General features: G+C 40.1%; 1 protein-coding gene across 1 annotated transcript in view; it reads left to right on the forward strand.

Moving 5' to 3' along the window:
• Nucleotides 1–404: 404 nt before the first annotated feature.
• The window catches only part of NOX5 (NADPH oxidase 5), a 43,169-nt gene continuing 20,054 nt past the window's right edge, over nucleotides 405–23,519 (forward strand). The window contains exons 1-6 of the mRNA XM_027851824.1: nucleotides 405–480; nucleotides 8,266–8,389; nucleotides 10,820–10,970; nucleotides 12,995–13,205; nucleotides 14,678–14,912; nucleotides 16,664–16,817. Coding sequence (XP_027707625.1) covers nucleotides 425–480; nucleotides 8,266–8,389; nucleotides 10,820–10,970; nucleotides 12,995–13,205; nucleotides 14,678–14,912; nucleotides 16,664–16,817 — 931 coding nt within the window. The 5' untranslated portion in view covers nucleotides 405–424. The remainder of the gene's footprint in view (nucleotides 481–8,265; nucleotides 8,390–10,819; nucleotides 10,971–12,994; nucleotides 13,206–14,677; nucleotides 14,913–16,663; nucleotides 16,818–23,519) is intronic.

Here is a 23,519-nt window from a genome sequence, read left to right on the forward strand (position 1 = left end):
CTTCCTAATATCCAGTTCCTACCCCATCTTGCCACAACCCGCACTTGGCAGTAGTCAACATCAGACAATCCCTCACAGTCTCTCTCTCCTCTCTCTGTCCCTGTCTCTCATTGAGATTTGGGCAACAGTTTACAGATGGGAAAAAAGATAAATGACCAGATGACTTCCATCCCAATGACAGTCCTCTTCCAACTCCATTTCCACGCCATCTCCACCCCATCCCCAAACAATAAACTGGACTTCTCTGGAAGCAGAAGCCAAGCCACCTCTTAGCCAGCAGATTTCTAAAAAAAAGGAGGGTGTGTCAGTTGGCAAAAAAATTTAGTTCCTGAGATCAGCAGTACATTTTCCTTATTTGTCATAAAAATAAACAAACTCACAGATATAATTTGAGCAGAGCTTAGTCCAGAGACAGAGAGAGAAAATGAGCATGGATACAAAACCGGTCCAGCTGGAACCAGAACCCATGGAGAGCAGAAAGTAAGTTAGATGCACGTTCTTTGATGCAGGTAGGCTGGGAAATTTGAGGAAACCTGGTGAATGAGGAAAAGAGGAAATTTACCAAATGTATATATGCTTGTGTGTGCATTTATGTATGGATGTATGTCCAGAGTTAATCCTCAGAAAAATTTCAAAATTGTCAAACTCTTTCTTGAATACTTTCCTACTTCTCTTTCTATTCCCTTTTGTGGCTCCTGATACCCACACTCTCCTCACATTCCTTCTAACCATCCTAAGCCCACCCAGATAGAAGTGAAAGAACATGGAGTCATAAGACTTGGGTTTGAATACTAGTTCTGTTACTTACTACCTGTGTGGCCTTAGGCAAATCACTTTGCCTCTCTGGGTCCCCATTTTCTCTTTGTCAAGTAAGGGGGTTGGACTTGATCTCTGAGATCCCTTCCAACTCTAGACCCCTAGGACCCATCTTCTCTCACTATTCCCTTACCCAACATTACTTTTCCCTACTTCCCCATTCCCATCAAAACTCTCATATCCTCAGTGAAGGAAGATGTGATTTGACTAAAAACCCTGCAGTCACCTTAACCCTCTTGGTTTTTGTTGTTATTGATTTTAATTTTGGGGGTTTTGGCATTTTGTAAGAGTGTAGCTGGTTCAAAGGAATTATTCAAAGGAATAATTGATAGAATACCAGCCATTATAATAAGGAGAAGTTAATAAAGAATTTCTGGAGAGCAATGAAGGAGAGATTTGGGGCCAAAGGGACTTCTTGACCCCTTAAATCATATCAAATAGATGGGTCACATACTCTATTTTGCAGTTGGGAATCTGGTATGCGTGTGAAGGGGATGCAACTGGGAACAATAAGGGCTTTGGCCCCTGGGCACTTACCCCATGGACTAGTCTCTAGACTCCAGAGTGGCACTGCCAACTCTGGCTACTCATTTTCTCCTGCTATCTGTCAGAAGCCCTGGAATTGAATTTCATCTCTACCGCTCAGTACTTGTGCAATCTTGAGCAAATCCCTCCACCCCTCTGAGTTTTAATTTCATTGTCTTTAAGATGAGGGAGGTTGAGTCAGGTGATAAGGACCACTGGGTTTGGATCAAATTGAGGCCTTAGCACTTGTTATCTGGCCTTTCCCCTCTCTGGGCCTTAGTCCATAAAATAAAGATGGTTGAAGTAGATGACTTCTAAGATATAAGCACTAGATATAACATCCTGGGGTCCCATGATCATTATAGACTACTTCCAGTTCTAAATTCTATAGTATAGTACTATGAAGAACGTTAGCCATATCTGAAAAACTTCCTGGGATAATATTTTTATATTTTTATTTATTTCATTAAATATTTCCCAATTACACATAGAAAAAATTTTTTAACATTCATTTAAAAATGAGTTCTAAATCCTCTCCCTCCCACTCCTCCAGAAGGCAAGCAATATAATATTAATTATACATGTGAAGTAATGTAGAACATATTTTCACATTGATGATATTGCAAAGGAAAACACCCACACACCCACACACATGCAAGAAAAATGAAGTTTAATAGTATACTTCAAGTTACACTCAGAATACCTCTCTTCTCTCTCTGTAAGTGGATAGCATTTTTCTTCATGGGTACTTCAGAACTGTCTTGAATCATTGTCTTAATCAGAGTAACCAATTCTTTCATAGTTTATCATTCTTACAATATTGCTGTTATAGTGTGCAGTGTTCTCTTGGTTCTGCTCACTTCCCTTTGCATGACTTCACATCAGTCTTCCCAGGTTTTTCTGAAACTGTTTTGTTCACCATTTCTTATAGCATAATAGTATTCTATCACAATCATACACCACAATTTGTTTAGCCATTCCATAGTTGATGGGTATATCCTCAAATTCCAATTCTTTGCTACCACAAAGAGTTGCTATAAATATCTTGGTACAAGATATTTTTTCCATTTTCCCTTTTCTTTGATCTCTTTAGGATACAGATCTATTAGTGGTATTGTTGGGTCAAAGGGTATACACAGTTTTATAGCCCTTTGGGCATAGTTCCAAATTATTCTCCAGAATGCTTGAACAACTTCACAATTCCATCAACAGTGCTTTAGTGTCCCAATTTTTCCACATCCCCTCCGGCATTTGTCATTTTCCTTTTCAGTCATGTTAGCCAATCTGATAGGTGTGAGGTGGTGTCTCCAAGTTGTTTTAATTTACATTTCCCTAATAAATAGTGATTTCAAGCATTTTTTATGTGACTATTGATAGCTTTGATTTCTTCTTCTGAAAACTGCCTGTTCATGGAAGGATGGTGGTACCTCCAGTAGAAATTGGAAAGTTCAGGGGGCAGCTAGGTGGCGCAGTGGATAGAGCACCAGCCCTGAAGTCAGGACTACCTGAATTCAAAGCCGGCCTCAGACCAAACACTTGACATTAGCTGTGTGACCCTGGGCAAGTCACTTAACCCCAATTGCCTAAAAAATAAAATGAAATAAAAAGAAATTGGAAAGTTCAGAAGAAAGATGGGTTGGGGGTGAGAAGGACACGTTATATTTGAAATGCTTATGGCATATGTCCTAGAAGTAGTTGGTGTTGCAAAATTGGAGTACATAAGACTGGAGTTGAATATATAGATCTAGGAGTCATCAGCATAAAGATGATAATTAAACTCATGGGGAATGTTGAGGTCACCAGGTGAGAGTATGAACGAAGAGATGACCCAGGATAGAACCTTGGGGGACACCCACAGTTAGGGTTTTTGATGATCTAACAGAGGAGCAATCAGAGAGGTAGGAGTAGAAACAAGAGAAAGTTGTGTCATGAAAACCCAGAGAGAAGAAGATATCCACGAGGAGAGGGTGGTCAATGGTGTCAAAGGCTACAGAGGAGTCAAGAGGGAAAAAGTCTGAGAACAAGCTATTACATATCTCTCTTTGGAGAGAGCAGCTTTGGTTGAGTGATTAGGCGAGAAAGAAGTGAGTTAGAGGAAAGGAAGTACAGGCAAAAATTGTAGAAAACTTTCCCTAGAAATTTGGCTGTGAAAGAGAGGATGCGCACGACAATAACATGAGAGTAGGACCTAGTGAGGGTTTATTTAAAATTGGTGGGATGGGGCAGAAGAGGAGGACTTGAACATGTTTATAGGGAAAAGAGAAGGAAGCAATAGATAGGGAGAGATTAGAGAGAGAAGAAATATTTCTGGCAGAGAAAACATGAGGAGAGATTAGAGAGAGAAGAAATATTTCTGGCAGAGAAAACATGAGGAGAGAAAACATCAAGAGTACATATGGAGAGGTTGGCTTCAGCAAACAGAAAAGCCACCTTTGAACCAGAGATTGTAGTAAAGGAAAAAAGAATGGGGAATAATGTTAAGGGGTATGGAGATCTAGACAGGAGCTGGGAAAGAGGGAACTCATCTTGAATGGCCTCAATTTTCTCTCTAAAGTAAGAGACAATATCCACAGCTGAAGAGGGTGGTGTGGGAAGCTTGGGGAGAGAAGAGAAGATTCAGAATGGCCTCTGTGGGGACTATGATAGAGAGTTAACTAGGGATGAATGAAAGGATTGCTATATTCTGGTGAGGGTCCAGCTGGGTTTATATAGCATGAATTTGCAGTGGACCTATGGTTGCATGACTTCTTCCAACTCCATTCCACATTACATGAGTAATAGCTCTTTCTACTAGTAATTTTTTTTCTTTTTTAAGTGGTTCCTTGAGATATATTTCTGATAATGAGATTATTAGGTCAAACGGTATGGCTATTTTTATTACCCATTTATATTGCCAGATGGTTCAGGGTTTTTAAGTCAGAAAGTCAATTTGTTTTTTTTTTTAATTGATAGGAATTATTTGACCTTTCTACCTTGTGAAAAATGATTTCTCTAAGAAATCTGTGTCTTGGAGACTCAGAGCTCCCCCCTGTACTCTTCTATTCAAAGTTCTTCAGAAGGACATTTATGATAATGAGATTGCATTGAATCTTCTTATCTTGGTCAAACTCCAGATCCAAGCCTGAATTGATTTTATCCCACTCAGATTTGGGTAGAGACAGATTCCCAAGACTGGGGGTGGTATTTCTTTTGCCTGGATGGTGGGTGATAACAACCCTGTTGACCAAGATTGAGTGACCTGGGTCACATATTCAGAGACCCTCATTTTAATATAACCCCCCTCCCAGTGTGTTGACCAATCATAGTTGATTGGCACCCTTTAGAAACAACTACTCTTTGAAGGGCACATAACCCTACACCCCAAAATTCCAAATCAAGCCAGATCTGAACTGGCCCCCCTAGGAGGGCCCAATTTTGGACTGAACTCCCATGCAATGCATGTCAAGCCAGCTTGAGAGAAATTAAGCTGTGGACACCCACATCCTAATCTCATTTGTCTCTTTCTTAGAATAGACTGTGTAATAAATTGGAGTTTGACAAACTCCTACCCCTTCCTAACTGAAAAAAAAAATAATCCCCCTATAACAAATATGTATAATCAAGCGAAATATAACACCATATTGGCCATGCCCAATCATGCATGTTTCACTTTGGATGCCTAGTCTATCACCTTTTTACCAGGAGGTAGACAGCATTCTAACTCTGGAAGCATGGCTATTGTGTCAATCAAAGTTCTTAAGACTTTCACAATTATTCATTTTTATAATGTTATTGTTATAGTAGATTTCCCCTCCTCTTGGTTCTTCTCATTTCACTCTGAATCATTCAAAGTGAGGTTCAAGTGATACCATTCTTCCAGTTACCCCTACCCCTTTTTCAATTATATAGTCTTCTATTTGCACCCCTGATTATCTGAGGTAAGTCCCACTCCTCTCCCTTTCCCCCTTAATGTATCTTTTTTCCCCTCTCCCTTTCCTTTCTCTTTTTAAGATCATCAAAATATAACAAAAAATTACTCCAAAGCTCTCCATTTTATTTTACTCCCTCTGTGACCCCTGCTGACATCACCATTTTTGAAGGATGCTTGTATTATCACTCTCCAATTAAAATGCAGAAACTTCCTAATTATAAAGTCTTTTCTGATTGCTCACTTTCATTTATCTTTTGTGTTTGTCTTTATTCCCATGTTTGTATTTTAGTTTTATTAAACTCTAGTCTTTTCTTTAAAGGTGATTGGAAGTCTTCTACTTCATTAAAGATCCATTTTTGTTCCCTGTAAGATTATATTTAGCTTTTCTGGATAATAATTCTTAATTGTATTCTTGATAGTAAGCCTATATCTTTTGCCTTTTGGAATATTGTATTCCATGCTCTCTTCCTTTATAGTGGTAGCAACTAAATCTTGTGTGACCCTGATTATGGTTCCTTGCTACCTAGAATCTTTCCTTTAGGACAGTTGCAGTATTTTTTCTTCAACCTGCAACCTTTGGTTTTGGCCATTACATTTCCAGAAGTTTTCAATTTCTTTTAGGCAATAACTGGTAAATTCTTCACATTGAAATTTGCTCTCTGGTTCTAAGAAATGTGAGCAGTTTTCTTTCATGACTTCTAGGCTCTTTTTTCCGACATCACTTTAAGCTAGTACAGTGATTCTTAAATCATCTCTCTTTGATCTGTTTTTGGCATGGGACACATTGGCTTCACTTTAATATTTCTTCTTTCTTCCACATTGTCATTAATTCTGATTTTGTCCATTTTAATTTTCAGTGAGTCTATTACTTGATGAAGATTTTGTAACTCTTGTCCTAAGATGTTAATTCTCTTTCAAGTCTTTTCCCATAGTTCTAATTTCTTTTCCAATTCTTTCCTCTATCATTCTCATTTTACTTATGATACTATCTTTTAACTCATTTTTAAAATCTTGTGTTATTTCTCCTAGTAATTCTAATTGATGTGGGCAAGTTGGGTTTGCTTTGCTTGTGAGCATTTTGGAGTTTTCCTCTTCTTGGTTTATGTCTTGGGCATCCCTAATCTCATAATGGTTTTTTATCTTTTTATTAGTCATTCTTCCAGTAATCAGCATTTCTAGGTTAGCTAAGAACTCTTTTGGATCTAAGTCTATGATCCCAAACCCTGTGGGAGATCCCTCCTGAGGTGCTGGCCCAGCTCCAAGATCAGTTGTGGGCATCTCTGTGCAATAGGCCTAGCTCAGAGTTCTGAGTAATGAGTCTATAATCCCAGTCCAAACTGGCTCCATAATTTCTTCCTTAATCACCTGCAAATGGGTCAAATTTGTGATCTTGGGCTATAGACGTGACCCCCCATAGTTTCTTCTTTGATGTCCTGCTCAGTCTGGCATTCTTTTTAGATCATTGTCAGAGTAGTTTTGGAGGGAGCTGGGCTGTACTCTTTCCCCCTACTCTGACATCTTGGCTAGTCTCCCAGTCAATTTATTATCCCTGCAGTAATACTTGACCTGAGGTCCAGCATTGGTATTCTGGAAAAAGAGCTACCTTCCTAGAGGGGAAATTTCTTTATTTTTTAGGGGACCAGATTACGGAGTAAGAGGCTTTTTGTTGAGTATAGGATAAGTCTAACAAAGGTGGCATAACCTGATCAAATGTCTTTACCCACTCAAACATTGTTTCTGTCTAAGGAACCAGTCACATAGAATTAGAGCCTCTCTTCCCAATCAGTGCTAGAAATAGGCTGCAATTCTATAAGCATCTATTGTCTCCTATGTTCCAAGCACATGGGAGGCTTAATAAATAATTAAAAAAACAATCCTTGTCCTAAAAGAGCTCCCATTGAAGGGATGGGAGAAGGGAATTCTATTGGAACTGATCTGGAGAAAGGCCAGCTGCCATCTTCATATATATATATATGTGTGTTTATATGTATATTATATATATGCATATTTGTATATATGTGTATTATATTTGTATATGTGTGTATGTATGTGTGTATGTATATGTATGTATACATATATGTATATATACACTTTTTAGGTATATATATATATAAACACAAAGTATGTAAGAAGAGATGTATTCCATGGGGACCATCATTCTTCTACATGTACTTATCATTACAATGTTCCTCATTTTACCACCATGACCCTTAATTCATTTCAGCAACATTTCATGTCAGGCTACAGTGCCAAGATTGCAAATTATTTCCCACTGTTTCCATTTGGAGTTGTCCCTTTCCTGCCAACATACAGAAAGAACATTAATCTTATCAGGAGATACCTTCATTTCACATCAGACAATGATTTGCTTTGAGTGAGGTTTCCTGTAGATTGATAATCCTATATATAATTTGTTCAGTTTTTTGCTTGTCATAAGTCCCAGAGGATTGGCTTTCCTGACTTTTTCCCTGGATTCTGGGATCCATTTTTACCAGGACCCTGTTACACTGGAGTCATAATTTAAATGCTTTTGTATTTGAAGGGAGATCTCTGGTATGCTATATAGGTCTAGGTATACAAGAGTTCTAGTCTGGGGGATCTACTAAGGCATGGTGATAGGTACTATGGATCTGGAAGTGATAAAGAATTCAGGAGATCAGAAAGAATGAGCAAAATCAGTAGTTGACACCCAAAGGTAAGCTGTCTTTCTAAGGCAGAAGTTATTTTCTTTTAATTTGATTTCATATTTCTTGCTTAATTCAATGATTGGTACATAGAAGGTACTTAATAAAGAATCCTTTCCTTCCTCCCTCCCTCTTTTCCTTCCTTCCTTCCAGCCCAGAGTCCACAAGTATTCATTATAACCAGAAAGTCAAAGAGCAATGTCAAAGTCATAGGTTTCAAATGAAACCTGCCTCTAATTGGGGCAGGAGCAAAGGTACTTGGATCGTTGGGATCTTCTTTCAGGTTCCTCTTTCCATTGACAAACCAGAAATTTCCCTTTGGTTCCTCAGTGCCATGAATATTGATGATGATGCTAAATGGCTGGAGTGGGTGTCACGCCAGTTTGCGGCCATTGCTGGCAAAGACCGGGAGATTGACCTGCAAGAATTCAAGACAGCATTGAAAGTGAAAGAGGCAAGTGCTTATTCAAAGCCCAAGATGGAGCTTATATTCTACCCAGAGAAAAAGCAATAAATGTCTTAAGAAATGAGGGATTGGTCTGTTCACTGCTTCCAAGAAAGCTGAAGGCCCCACCAATGAAAATCTGGTGATCTTTTTTTCTTTTATGAAATGCTCCCATTTAGGGCAGATAGATGGTGTAGTGAATAGAGTACTTGGCTTGGAGTCAGGAAGACCTGAGTTTAAATCCAGCCTCAGACACTTATTAGCTGAGTGAACCTGGGCAATCACCTCACTGCTGTCTGCCTCAGTTTCCTCAACTGTAAAACGGAGATAATAGTTGCACCTATCCCCCAGGGTGGTTGTGAGAATGAAATAAGAGTAATTACAAAGCACTTAGTAAGCACTGTGTGAACATTACTTGTTATTATTAGGTGGGAGCAGTACTGATATTCCCCTCACTTCACCTGGAAGTGTCAGGGATAGCTTGATCCTGGCCTGATATATTCATCCATAGCTTTCTAGGGTGGGGAATCTGTGGCCTTCTAGGTCCTTGGTGAAGTCTTTTGACTGAGTCCAAGTTTTACAGAACAAATCCTTTTATTAAGGGGATTTGTCCTGTGAAGTTTGGATTCAGTCAAAGGGCCACACTTGAGGACCTAGAGGGCCACATGTGGCCTTGAGGCCGCCTCTTCCCCACCCCTGGTTTAGACCATGACTGGCTATGTTCCAAGTCTTTTCAATTCTTCTTTTCTACATTTTTGTTCAGAGTTCCCTTCCTTCCATTCAGATTGCCTTAAGTACTTCTGGCATGCATTCTCTGTTTTTATCAGGCTTGATTCCTTGCTGGCCCAAGGCTTAGCTAAAAAATGTCTCACATATAAAGAGTTTCTCCACAACAGTGTAATTGCTGTCACTAATATACTACTTCTCTCCAGGCTACCGGATTATCAGAAAGAACCAGCAGAAGAGGTCAATCTTTTGCTGGTGACCATGTGATCAAAGTCAGTCCCACTGGGCTTTCCATGTATTTTATTTGATGTGGAGTTGCTGCAACTAGTCGGTACTAGAGAAACTTGACTTTGCATTCTGGAAAAATCTCTAGTATCTAGCAGCGACCTTTCTAGGTAGTCCTTTTGTGGGGGTCACATGCAGAGATGTGCTGCATTAGCTCTAAACCTGCTACTTAAAATTTCAGTATGAGAATTTATTCCTCCAAAACCAGGAAGGCAAATCAGGACTTGATTTATTATTTTATTGATTGTCTAGACTTATGAGAGTGATGGAGAAAATATGAATAATGCAGATGAAACTCAAAAGTGTTTTCTGAGTACATTTTTTTCAGAGAGCCAATTGTTAAATATTTACCAGCAGACATGTCTCCTTAGTAGCCTATGTCACTGATCCTGAGTTTTAAACAAATTATCCCAGTACTCTGTGTACCTGTATGTGTATGTACATATATATGCATATATATGTGTGTATACACATATACATATACACACATATATATATACTGTATATATGTATGTTATGTATATGTTCAGGCCTATGAGAACAGAATTCCCCCAAAGTCCAATAAATTATTTGCATTTATAAACAAGAGTGAGAGTCTCAGTTAGTCTTGATTCCCTAGAATGTGCGACAGTGATCTGATAGGATGTTTCTGAGGCTCCCACTGCTTTCCTTGAAATCTATGCCTGGGGAAGTGAGCATTTTCTCACACAGGGATCTGAATTGAAATGAATTGAAAGGAAATAATCCCATAAAGTCTGGTCAGTCCATGCTGCTTATTCTAACATCTCCCTGTAGAAGGTAGGCATACCCAATGAAAAGGAAGAAAATAAAAATCAGTGTTGCCTGGGTCCTGATCGTGGACCTCACAGTTTGTTTCCTGAAGGGCTACCATATGGAACAGAGATAAAGTTTATGCTCTGTAGTTCCAGAAGACAGAGCTAGGCCTAAAAATACAGGCCATAGGGAGGCAAATTGCTTATTTTGAGAATTTTCTCACAATCGTACCTATTTCCTATAGGAGTTGACTTCCCATTGATGGGAAGTATTCATTGATGAAAGTATTCAAGCAGATTTTGACAATGGTCTAGGAGATTCTTATATCAGTTAGGAGGACTAGGTGTTAGGTAGTACAGTGGTTAGACTACTGGCCTTGAAGTCCAGAGTTCAAATCTAGTCTCAGGCATTTACTAACTATATGACCCTGGGAAAGTCACTTAACCACTTTCTGCTTCAGTTTCTTCATCAGTAAAATTGGGATAGCACCTATCTTCAAGGGTCATTGTATGGATAAAATGAGATAATATTTGTAAGGCACTTTGCAAATGTTAAAGTATTTTGTAAATGATCACTTTAATTAAAATGGCATGATGATGATGATGACGATGATGAAGTGACTTCTAAGGTTCTAACACTCTGTGATTCCCACAGTCCTTCTTTGCAGAGAGGTTTTTCGCCCTGTTTGACTCTGATGGAAGTGGCACCATCACCCTACAAGAGCTGCTGGGGGCTCTGAATCTGCTCATCCATGGGAACACGATGGACAAACTCAAATTCCTCTTCCAGGTGTATGATGTGGATGGTAAGAGGCTGGCCCCAGTGGTAGAATCTGATGATGGCAGCAGAATGATGGGAGTTTCAGGGAAGAGGAAGGAAGGGTGAAGTATTTTTCTCTCCCAAGGCTTTTTGTTATTGAGTCATTTTCAGTCATGGCTGACTCTTTGTAACCCCATTTGGGGTTTTCTTGCAAGTGGAGTGGTTTGCCATTTCCTTCTCCAGCTCATTTGACAAATGAGGAAATGGAGGCAAACCGACCTGAGTGACTTGCCCAGGGTCACACAGCTAGTAAGTATTTGAGGTGAGATTTGAACTCAGGAAGACAGGTTTTCCTACTCTATCCACTGTGCCTCTAGATCCCAGGCTACTGCCACTGCAAGCTCGATCTTTCTCTGGAGAATGAGTAACTTTGTCTTTTGGTAAAAGAATGTCAGGCAAGAGGGAGGTGGCTGGAGAGTTTTAGGGCAAGTAGGGGGATTCTGTTTTCTGTGCCCTAGTGCTTTTCCTTTGAGATTATTTTGTGTGTACATAGTTGTTTGCATGTTGTCTCTCACCATTAAAGTGTGCAAGAATCACGTTTTTGCTTTTGTTTGTATTCCCAGCATCCGAGAAATAGTAAGAACTTAATAAATACTTGTCGACTGACTTACTGACAGTTACCTATTTTGCTTATCCATGACCAGCCCTGAGCTCCAAGTGAGAGACCTTAGATGGCTACTAGGCACTTAGTAGGAAGGTTCATCAAAGTGCAAAGGAAAGGGAGCTAATGGTGGGAGGACAGAGACCCTTCAAACAAATTTCATCTACTTCAGGATAGTCAGGAAATCTGGTCAAAATGGGTCAGGTCCACCCAGACCCCCAGGTGGAAATGGGTTCACAAAACCAGTAATAGGGTTCTTACTTGGGTCAAACAGTACCACACATCGTGGGGAGTGAGGAGCCTGAACCTGGGGACTGGGGCTGATTTATTCTAGTGGAGAGTAAGATGGAGAGAAGAGGGGAGATTCCTGGGGATTGGCAGGAGTTGATATTCAAACTCTTCCATGGCAGGGTTTTGGGCTGTTACCACTGATCTTATTCTGTCTGAGTGACTCAGGGGTTTCGAACCTCCCAAGGGCTTTGTTCAGTGGAGTGGGGAGGCTAATGAGATCATTACAGATGCCCATTACTTAATGGGAGTCACTTCTAGTACTGTCTAGAAGGCATATATATAAGTAGCAACCATTGGGCTATAAAAAGGGTCATAATTCTTATTATCTAATGATAATCTTAACCTCTACTGCCTCAATTTCCTCAACTGTAACACTGGGAATAATCATAGTACTACCTCCCAGGATTGCTGTGAGGGTCAAATGAGATATTATTTATAAAGCACTTAACACAGTGCCTGGCACATAGTAGGCATTTAATAAATGTTCCCTTTGTACCTTTGTTCCCTTTTCCCCTAATTCCTGCTGCCTCTTTGTGATTGTGTTTCATTAAGTGCTTTCTGTTTGAAATTATGAGTCTGCTGGCTTGGCCTGGGAAAATCATGGAAAAGTGGCCTCAGAGCTATAATGTGAATAGGTGGCAGACCCTAACAGAACTATGACTCTCCATACACACACTCCATACTCCCAGTAAACTACTTAAGAGCAAAGTGCCATTAAAAAAAAAATCTTTGTATCCTCAGCACCTAGCATAGTACCTTGAATATTTTGTTGTTGAGTCATTCCATTTGTTTGCAAGTCTCTGCGACCCCTTTTGGGGTTTTCTTGGCAGTGATACTGGAGTGGTTTGCCATTTCCTTCTCCAGCTCATTTTACAAATGAGGAAGCTGAGGCAAACAAGGTTAAGGTTACATTGTGAGGAACCTCCAAGTGTGAGGGTCGTTTTGAAATAGTGAGTATCGTGGGCATTCACTATCTGTGTGACTCTGGCTAGTTCTATTTTCTCATTTGTGAAATTATGATATTGGACTGGATAGACTCTTCTGGCTCTAATTTTATGTTTCTACGGTGTCAAGAGGGACCACTCCTCCCCATGACAATTCCTACTTCTCCACACCAGGCAGCGGATCCATTGATCCAGATGAGCTTCGCACAGTGCTGCAGTCTTGCCTGAAGGAGAGCACCATCTCTCTGCCAGAAGAGAAGCTGGATGACCTCACCCTGGCCCTTTTTGAATCAGCTGACAAAGACCATAATGGCTCTATCACCTTTGAGGAGCTCCGGGAGGAATTAGACAATTTTCCTGAGGTCATGGAAAATTTAACCATCAGGTACTATTGACTTCCTTTGAGCAGATGCATCCATGTTGGACCAAACTGTCCCTCACCAAATGCCCTCACCCTAGCCTGAATTTGATGCTAACACATCACTCACTGCCTACATTTCAGTTCAGTTACTATTCCTCTTTGGCTTTCTGTGTATATTGTACTATGTTTATGCATGTCATTCTGTCTATCTTAGACCAAACAATTAATCAATCAAAAATCTCTTACTAGGCACTTACCATGTGCCAAGCACTGTGCTAGGCACTGGGGATATAGATACAAAAGTGAGACAGCCCCTTCCCTTCAAGGAGCTTACACTCTACTGAGTGGGGACACGACAACTAAATATGGGATGTGTGCAATATAAATACATAGTGATTACATAGTAATCATAGTAACAACTGAGTCAGGAAAGGCCTTTTGAAGGAGGTCCTTATCTAAGAGTTTAGTTTAAGTGCTAAGCTTAGGGGAGGCTAATGGGGTCATTATAGAAGACTAGCAATTAATTGGAACCAAGTCTAGTACTCCCTAAAAGGCACATGTGTAAGTGGTAGCCACTGGGATATATAAATGTCAGAATTCTTACTGTCTGATGCTAGTCTTAACTTCTATCTGCCTCAGTTTCCTTGACTGTAAAATGGGAAAAATAATAGCAGCTACTTCCCAGGATTGTTGTGAGGATCAAATGAAATAATATTGGTAAAGCAATTAGCATGGTGCCTGGCACATAGTAGGCACTTAATAAATGTTTGTTGACTGACTGATTAAGCTCCTTCACAGCAGGTACATTACACTTTGTACGGCTGTTGAACTATCAGGCCAAATACAATCAGGTTCATAAATTAAGACTTTCTGACAATGGCGATGATCATGATCTATTCTCATTGGATCATCTCCCTGGGTGTTTGGTAGATCACCCTATTCATGGATTTGTAAGCTTTGTAGATTATCTGCCCCATTGTTTACTAATCTTATAAGTAATCCATTTTGTATTTTTTCCCAATCTGTGGGTTATCTATTATGTAGGCACAGTGGATAGAGTAATGAGACTATAATCAGGAAGACCTGAGTTCAAATGCCATCTCAGACACTTACTGGTTGTGTGACCCTGGGCAAGTCATTTCACCTCTATTGCCTCAGTTTCCTCAACCATAAAATCGAAATAATAATAGCATCTATCTCCCAGGGTTGTTGTGAGGATCAAATGAAATAATATTTGTAAAGTTCTTGGCATATAGTAGGATTTTAAAATGTTCCCTTCATTTATTCCTTCCTTTCTTCCTTTAGCTTTTCCCTTCCATGTAGATGATATATTGTATAAATTTTATCCATTTTGTTGTTTGTTCACTTTGATTGTTATTCATGGTATGCCAAGGTTTTCTTTCTCTTTCTCTCTTATTCCCTAAACTCACTTACCAGCCTTTCCCCCATAAGTAGGTGCCCTCTCCATTGAACGAAACCACTTCTCCTTTTCACAGTGCAGCCAGTTGGCTAAAGCCTCCATCCTCCAAGAAAAGGCCACGGATGCCTCGCTACCTGACCTTAGCATACTGGCATAACAACATTGGCAAGCTGGCCATTCTGGCAGCCTACATCGGGGTCAACATCCTGCTCTTCACCCTGGCAGCCCTGAAGTACCAGGCCTTAGGAGCCAGTGTCATGGTGGCCAGAGGTGGTGGCCAATGTCTGAATTTCAACTGCAGTTTCATTGTGGTGAGGACTACATGGATTTTCCTCCAGGGGGTCATGGGAAAGTAGTTGGATGGGAAGGAATGGAGAGGAAAGGCATTAGGACTCCAGGATCACTCAGCTGCCTGAACTGAGGTCTTTTCCTTACTTTGGAGAAGTACACCAAGTCATTTACTCAGGGATGAAGAGTTGGGGATGGTAGAAAGTTAAGGGAAGATGGGGAAGTACGCCCCTAAATACAGATAATTCTCAATTATCTATGGTCACTAGAAACAGTGAATTAAGTTTTCAAAAAATTCTAAGTTTAATTTTGTCAGTAACCTCACTTCCTCTTTCCAGGTATGTCTTTGTTTTATGTATTGTTTTTAAATTTCCCATGTTATTATTATGAATTTAACATGCATCAAGAAACATTATTTCCTTATGTAATGTGCAGAAAAAGAAGATTGTATATGATACCATGAACCTGTATTATATGCAATTTTTTAAAAAGTACATGTTAAGTTTAACTTGGTAATTCCATCACTGTCCTGTTTATCTATGTCCTCTTCTGAACTTCTTTCTATTCTTTTCTGTGTATTTTTTAATGTTTCATTGATGCTTTTCTTTCTGTTTTTTCTTCTCTTTTTTGCATAATTACTACTATCCACCCTCCCCTTAGGATTTGTTGTTGCTGTTCAATCATTTCGGTCACGCCTGACCCCATTTTGAGTTTCCTTGGCAAAGATACTGAAGTGGTTTGCCATATTCTTCTTCAGTTCATTTTACAAATGAGAAAACTGAGGCAAACAGGGTTGAGAGATTTGCCCAGGGTCAGAAAGCTAATAAATGTCTGAAAACTCAGAAAGATGTCTTCATAACTCCAGGTCAAGTGTTCTGCCCATTGCTTCACCTAACTTCCTATCCCGACGAGGATTTTCCACCTCAAAACATACAAAAACAAAAAACCTCCCTTGTAACAAATAGGTGTAGTCAACAAAACAAATTAACACACTGGCCAAAATTGAGAAGCAAGCCTCATTTTGTGCCTCTAGTTTATCGCCTTTCAGCCAAGACAGTCTTCATTTTGGAAGGTGAGATGAAATCAAGGGTAACAATATTATGGAAAAACTGTACTTCAGACGTTGCAGAACAGGTTTAGGCCTGTTTCCATCTCTGCTACTTACTTCCAGGATGACTTTGGGAAAGTCTCAGGGAATCAGTTAGGGGTTAGACTAGTGGCCTTTGGGGTTCCTTATAACTCTAGAGTTGTGATTACATGTGTGCATATTTGCACGTTGCCTCGTAACATGAATTTCTAAGATTCATATATCTTCTGAGTAAAATTTGAGTAGATGGAGAAGAGCCTTGGAAGGTATCCCAAGGATGCAGGGTGACATGAGCAATGGTCCAAGTTGTCAGGCAGCAGTTAGGAGACCAGCTTGTCTAGAATAAAGATTTCATGTTGGAGAGTAATGGGGCAGGAGGTGGGGGGTATGATTGGGAAGGTAGAGTGAGCTCATACTACCTGCATAGGATAAAGAAGAGCTAAGGAATTTTGAATGTCAAGCAGAATCATTTGAGTTTTATCTTGTAGATTCTGGGGACTTAGTGTCAGTCCCTGAGCAGGGAACAGAAGTGCAAAAAACGGTACTTTCAGAACCTGGCTGGCCTAGGAAGATGCAATAAGGCTATTTCCAGAGAGAATTGCAAATGGAACAGAAAGAGGCACAGGTGTGGAGCCATCATTGCTCCTTTTTTTTTTCTCTCCCCTCGCCACCCCATGGCCTTCCTAGGTGCTGATGCTGCGGCGTTGTCTCACGTGGCTAAGGGCCACATGGTTGGCCCAAGTTTTCCCGCTGGACCAGAACGTTGAGTTCCACCAGCTCGTCGGCTATGTGGTATTTGGATTTACGCTCATACACACCATTGCCCATGTGGTCAACTTTGGTAAGTTTCTGCTCCTAAGAACTCAACCTACCCAACCAAGACCACCTAGAATCTCATCATGACCCTCTCCTCCCTCCTCACTTTGCTCTGTTTTTAAAATGAAGGTCTAACCACGTCACTGTTCCACTCGATAAACTCTGGGGGCTCCGTATTACCTCTAAGAGCAAATGTGAAGGCCTCTGTTTTGACATTTAAATCCCTTATGACCTGCTCCAAATCTGTTTCTTCACCCTTATTACACATTATATCTATTCCATGGTCCGTCTGAACTGGCCTTATCAATATACCCTATATACAACATTTGATTTCCTTTCTGTGTTCCTTTGCATTGGCTTTCCCCTATGCCTGAAATGAACTCCCTCTGTCTTTCAGAATCCCTACTTTCCTTCAAATGTACCTCCTCATGAGGCTTTTACTGATCTTCTCCCTTAGCTGTGAGAGCCATCCCCTCCCATCACCTTGTAGATACTCTGTACAAGCCTAAAGCCAAGTCTCACAATGACCAAGTGGGGTTTGGCTTGAAAGCCAGAGTGATTTTGATTTAAGGTAAAATGTAAAATGTAGCCTGGTCATTGTTGGGCCCAGATTGACTCAGAGTGGATGTAAATAAGAATTGTTTCTGTTTCCTCCAGAAGCCCTGAGAATATTCCCCTCCCAGTTTGATTTTTTTTTTTTGGATTAGGTTAGAAAGGCCATTCTTTGCTTCATTTTTTTTTACCTAGCTTTAATCACTGAATGGGCATTGCCTCAGGCAAACTGAGAGATGCCAAGGACTTTAGCTTTAGAAGGCCAAGATCTTCCACTGCATCTGGGACCATGTCCAGTCATCCTGATGTGTATCCAGACCCAGATGGCTCTGGAGAAGAAAGTGAGGCCCTCCCTCACTTAAATCCAATTCACTTGTAAGTTATGGCATCACCTACCTGATGTCATGGTCCTCTTTGAGAAAGAAGAACAAACAACAATAACAAGGGGGTGGGTGATGAGCCGTAGCTCATCTCCTAAGGGATGAGGCAGAGGGACTTTTCTGCATTTCTGTTATCATTATTCTTGGACAAGCTGACAGAATGCCCTGGCAGCACAATATAGCCTCAGTGTAGGGTGGCATGGGCTGGGATATTTACGGAGGAGGAAGAGTTATCACTGATTGCTAGCAGAGATCTCAATAGGCATGGCCCACCCAACTTGGCTGACCTGATTGGGAAGAAATCACAAAATTGTGACTTAGGTCAGGTAAAAGTACAAAGATTAGTTGAAGGAACAGGAGGGTTATTAGACTAGAGAAGAGAAGACTGAGGAGGGAAAGGTGGATTTGGGGTGTCTTCAAGAATGTGAAGGCTTATTATGTGAAAGAGGGGTTAATATGTTTCTGTTAGTTCCAGGGGGGGCAGAACTAGGGGCAGTGGGTTGATATAGCAGGGAGGTAGATTAAGCATAGGTGTTTTTAAAAAAAGCTTCATAACAGTCAGATCTACCCAAAAATGGAATGGGCTTTATCAGAGGGGAGTGAATTCTCCAACAGTGGAGGTCGTCAAGCAAGTGATGACCGTTAGTCAGGGATATTGAAGGAGGGGTGAGGAAGGGGGGATCCTGTTCAGTTGTGGGACAGACAAAATGGTTTCTGAAGTCTTTTCCAAATCTGAGATTCTATGATTCTAAGTCTGTTTTTTGATGCCATCTGCCTCCCCCTTTTCTTTTGGTTGCCTTTGCTCCTGCTTTCATCTCTCATTTCCTCCCCAGTGACAAGTGCCCCTGTGCTGCCCAAATCTACCCAGTCAAGATGCTAATGATTTCATGTATTCCCCTCCACTGAGGAAGGGGAGAGAATCATTTTAAAAAAGGAATCTAGAGATTACAAGGTATTGCCAAACCCTAAAGTGGTACAATGAAAAGAGTGTTAGTTCTGGAGGCAGAGGATCTGGGTCCAAATCTAGCCTCAGACACTTATTACCTGTTTGAACTGAGTATTTCTTTTTATATATATATATTTATGTTTATATATATAATGTATATATATATTAATATATATATATATAATTTCATTAAATACTTCCCAGTTACACATAAAATGTTTTTCATTTTTTAATATTTTAATATTTCTCTCTCTCCCTTTCCTCCCCTATGCCTTGAGAAGGCAAGCAATAGGATATTGATTATACATTAGAATTCATGCAAAACATACTTCCATATTAGCCATGTTGCAAAAGAAAACACACACACACACACGCACGCACGCACACACACCAACACCAACACCAACACCAACACCAACACCAACACCAACAAAAAAAATTAAGAAAGTAAAAAAAGCTTACTACACATTGTGTGAGGATCAACTTTGATAGACTTAGCTTTTCTCAACAATATCATGATCTAAGACAATATCAAGACTCATGATGAAAAATGCCATCTTGGGGGGGAGGGGAAGGAGGGAGAAAAAAATTGGAAATCAAACTCTTACAAATCTTAATGTTGAAAACTAAAAACAAATTTTAAAAAAATACTAAAAAATTTTTAAAAAGCTTGTTTCACCCTGTAGTCAGAGTTCATCACTTCTCTCTCTGGAGGTATATAACACTTTTCATTATGAGTCCTTTGGGATTGTCTTGAATCATTATCTTGATCAGAATAGCTAAGTCTTTTACAGTTGATCATCATTGCAATATTGCTTTTTGCAATGTTCTCCTGGTTCTGCTCACTTCACTTTGCATCAGTTCACGTAAGTTTTCCCAGGTTTTCCTGAAACCATCCTGCTTATCATTTCTTATTGCACAATAGTATTCTATCACAATCATATACCACACTTTGTTCAGCCATTCCAAAATTGATGAGCATATCTCAAATTCCAATTCTTTGCCAGCACAAAAAGAGTAGTTATACATATTTTTTGTACATATAGGTCCTTTTCCTTTCCAAAGAGAGCTATCTTTGTACAGAGAGAGCATGTCCTTTGGTCATACCATTGAGGTGGTAACATCCTTTGTCCATGGTCAAGGCTGGCTCTGCATCTACAGAACATTAAGAATTGTAGACAATCAGACAGCCGAGGAGAACATGTGTCCTGCACATACAATGATATTTACCAGGAGGATTTGTCAACCCTTTCTGCAAGTTTCTCCTGCTTCCTCCAGCTTTAATGACATGAACTGTGTGTAATCACATCTAGGATATAGATTTCCAATAAACTTATCATCAGTGTGAAGGCCTGTATTACTTAGAAGGTCAGTCCTGTTGCTGGTCACTATATTGAGGCTCCAACAAGCGCAACCATATTTTAAAAATCTATTTCCATTGCACTGATATGTAGAGATGCCAGCTCTGAGCTGTGCTGGAGGAAGAATGGGCCTAGCCTCTGCCTTCCTCAATTTATAGGGATATTCTGGGGATTCTGAAGCCAACACTAAGCATTTTACTGGGTGTGGTACAAGAGGCCAGTGGCCACACATACTGTTGGCCAAACAACCCTGCAGATGAAAGTTAGTTTGTTTGTGTTTTTCATTCCATTTTTTTGGGCCTACAATTTCTTTTTAATCCTATTTTATTGACATGTTTTGCTTTTATACTACCTTCCTCTCTAAATATCTCTGTGAGATAGCGAGCTTTTCCTTGTAACAAAGAATAAAAAAGGAAGAGGTGGGAAAACTATTTCAGCAAAACTAACCAACTCATCAGCCAAGTCTCACAACTATTATAACATCCATGCCTGTAGCATCTTCTGCAAAGAAAGGGGAGTGGCATATTTTCTCAGCTCTTCACTGGAACTGTGTGGTCATTATAATTATCCAATTTATTAATTAATTTATTATTTTTTCCATTTACATTGTTATAGCCATTGTATACATTCACAGACAATACGATCTTAGATTTGCAGCTGAAGGGAACCTTAGAGACCACCAATCTCCTTATTTTACAAATCAGGAAACTGAGACCCAGGGAGATTAAATTACTTAACTGAGGTCATAGAGGTATCAGAGGTAGGACTTGAGCCCTAGTCCTCAGATTTCAAATCCGTTGTTCTTTCCACTATATCGTTCTGCTAAATCTTAAGATTTTTTTGTGTTGTGGGCCCTTTGAGCAGTCTGATGAAACCTATGGACTCTTTGAAACAATGTTCTTTTTAGGCAATTGGGGTTAAGTGACTTGCCCAGAGTCACACAGCTAGTGAGTGTCAAGTGTTTGGTCTGAGGCCGGATTTGAACTCAGGTCCTTCTGACTTCAGGGCTGGTGCTCTATCCACTGTAACACCTAGCTGCCCTGAAACAATGTTCTTAAATAATTGAAGAAAATGCTAAACTTCAGTCAGTCAAGAAATATTTGTTAAGTGCCTACTATGTGATAGGCACTGTATTGGGGACTTTTTTAAAACAGTCAAAAGATGACGTCACTGTCCTCAAGGAGCTTATAATCTAATGGGGCAGACAACAAGCAAACAAATACGTACAAACAAGCAACATACAATACAAATTGGATATAATTAACAGAGGGAAGGCACTAGAATTAAGAGGGGTTAGGAAAGGCTTCCTATAGAAGATGGGATTTTAGAGTCATTTTTTACAGGTATTTGGAGGTGTTTGGGGGAGAGCTCAAGCAAGTCACTGCTTGCACGCCATCATCTTGGCTCTGCCCCCCAAGGTGGGATTTTAAATGGAACTTAAATGAATCCAGGGAAGCCAGGAGAGGGAAGGGAGTGGGAAGAGCATTCCAGGTATGGGGTACAGGGGTACAGAGAAAATGTTCAGAGCCTATATATGAAGTGTCTTATTCATGGAACAGCCAGGAGACCAATGTCACTAGATCAAAGAGTACATGTTGGGGAGTAAGGTATAAGAAAACTGGAAAGGTAGCAGGAAGCTGGGCTATGAAGAGCTTTGAACTTCAAACAGATTTTTGTGTTTGATCTTGAAAGAGATAGGAAGAGTTTATTGAGTTCGTGAATGACCTGGTCAGACCTGCACTTTAGGAAAATCCCTTTGGTAGCTGAATGAAGGATGGGAAGAGATTTGAAGCAGGTTAATGGGAGAAAAAAATATGTAATTTTTTCCCCATCCAAGTTCACAGAGCCCTTAAAATCTATTCAAGGACCTCAGGCTCAGAACCCTTGAAAACATGAAATATTTTGCTGGTTCTGCTTCTTTTGCTTGGTAACAATTCATATTGGCCTTCTTATGTGTCTCTTAATGTATCAAGTTTGTCATTTCTTATGGTGAAGTAATATTCTACATTTACATACAAGTTGTTTGGCCATTCCCTCACTGGTAGGCAATTTTTCTGTTTCCAGTCCTTTGCTACCACAAAAAGGTGCCATTATGAATATGATGGTGCAATACAGGATCTTCTTGTCTTTGACTTCTTTTGAGTATATGCTTAGGAGTGGGATTGTTAGCTCAAAAGATATGGACATTGTTGGCACTTTTGTATTTTAGTATAATTTGACATAGCTTTCTGGAATGATAAGAATAATTTTCAGGCCCATCAGCAAGCATTAAATATCTGCAGGTTTATTTTTAAAAGCAGAAAAGACAGTTGCTCATGACCACTTGCCCTTTCTTACCAGAGTTGCTGCCCCCTACGTCATGATTATTTACTATAGTATTTTTTCTTCCAGCTTTGCTTAAAAGCAGCGTTGTAGGCCCGGCTTGTAAACTAGGCAAGACTAGAGTTTCCAAAAATCAGTGTTATCTAAAAGTGGAATGGGATGTCCTGGGCAATAGTACATTTGTCCTAATTGATGATCTTCAAGCAGAAGCTGAACTTGGTGGGCGTGTTATAACAGGAGTATGGATTCGAGTGTGGAGTGGACTTGATCAAGCTATCAATCAGTGAAGATGCATTAAGTGCCTTCTATGAGGAAGACAGTGTGCTAGCCACTGTAGATACAAAGATAACAACAGTAACAAAACAATCTTTAAAGTAGCTTACTTTCTGTAGAGGGAGTAAACATTTACAATGTAATTATATACGAAATAAATGCATACAAAATCATGTCGATCCTTATATTCAGTTCTGGAAAGCACAGTCCCCATGTGCCTCATAGGACATGAAATAAGGACAGAAGTGAATAATAAATCAACAGGCTATGATTATAGCCCACGTTTCAAGTGAGTATGGTTTCATTCCTCCTTTTTGCCAGAGTAGTTCAGGGGCAGCTAGGAGGCACAGTGGATAGACTGTCAGGCCTAGTCAGGAAGATTCATCTTCTTGAGTTCAAATCTAGCTGTGTGACCCTGGGCAAGTCACTTAATCCTGTTTACCTCAATTTCCTCATCTGTCCAATGAGCTGGAGAAGAAAATGGCAAACCACTCTGGTACCTTTGCCAGGAAAACCTCAAATGGGGTCACGAAGAGTCAGATATGTCAGAAAAGTGACTGAATAACAAAAACATTCCTAATTCTGATAGCAAAGGCTTGGACAAAGTCTCTTTGCAGTAGGGGTGGGAAGATTGAGAACTTCGACAAAGATGCCATCTGCCTGCTCAGGTTGGATCTCTTCAGCTTGCCATGGCTGGGATGCCTCCTCTTCCTGTCCTGCTTTCCCCACATCACTCCATGGCTGGCTGGACAGCCCAAATCCTTGCAGCTACTGGACTCTGCTACTGTAGGCTTTCCATCCTTTGGGGCTGGTCTCTTTCTCCTTCCAAGCAACAGCTGTGCCATCAGCAACCAGCCTTATAGAAAACAGAATTCTTACTCTCCTCAAATGAG

This window comes from Vombatus ursinus, unplaced genomic scaffold (genome assembly GCF_900497805.2).
Source record: "Vombatus ursinus unplaced genomic scaffold, bare-nosed wombat genome assembly UNPS02009205.1, whole genome shotgun sequence".
NCBI lineage: Eukaryota > Metazoa > Chordata > Mammalia > Diprotodontia > Vombatidae > Vombatus > Vombatus ursinus.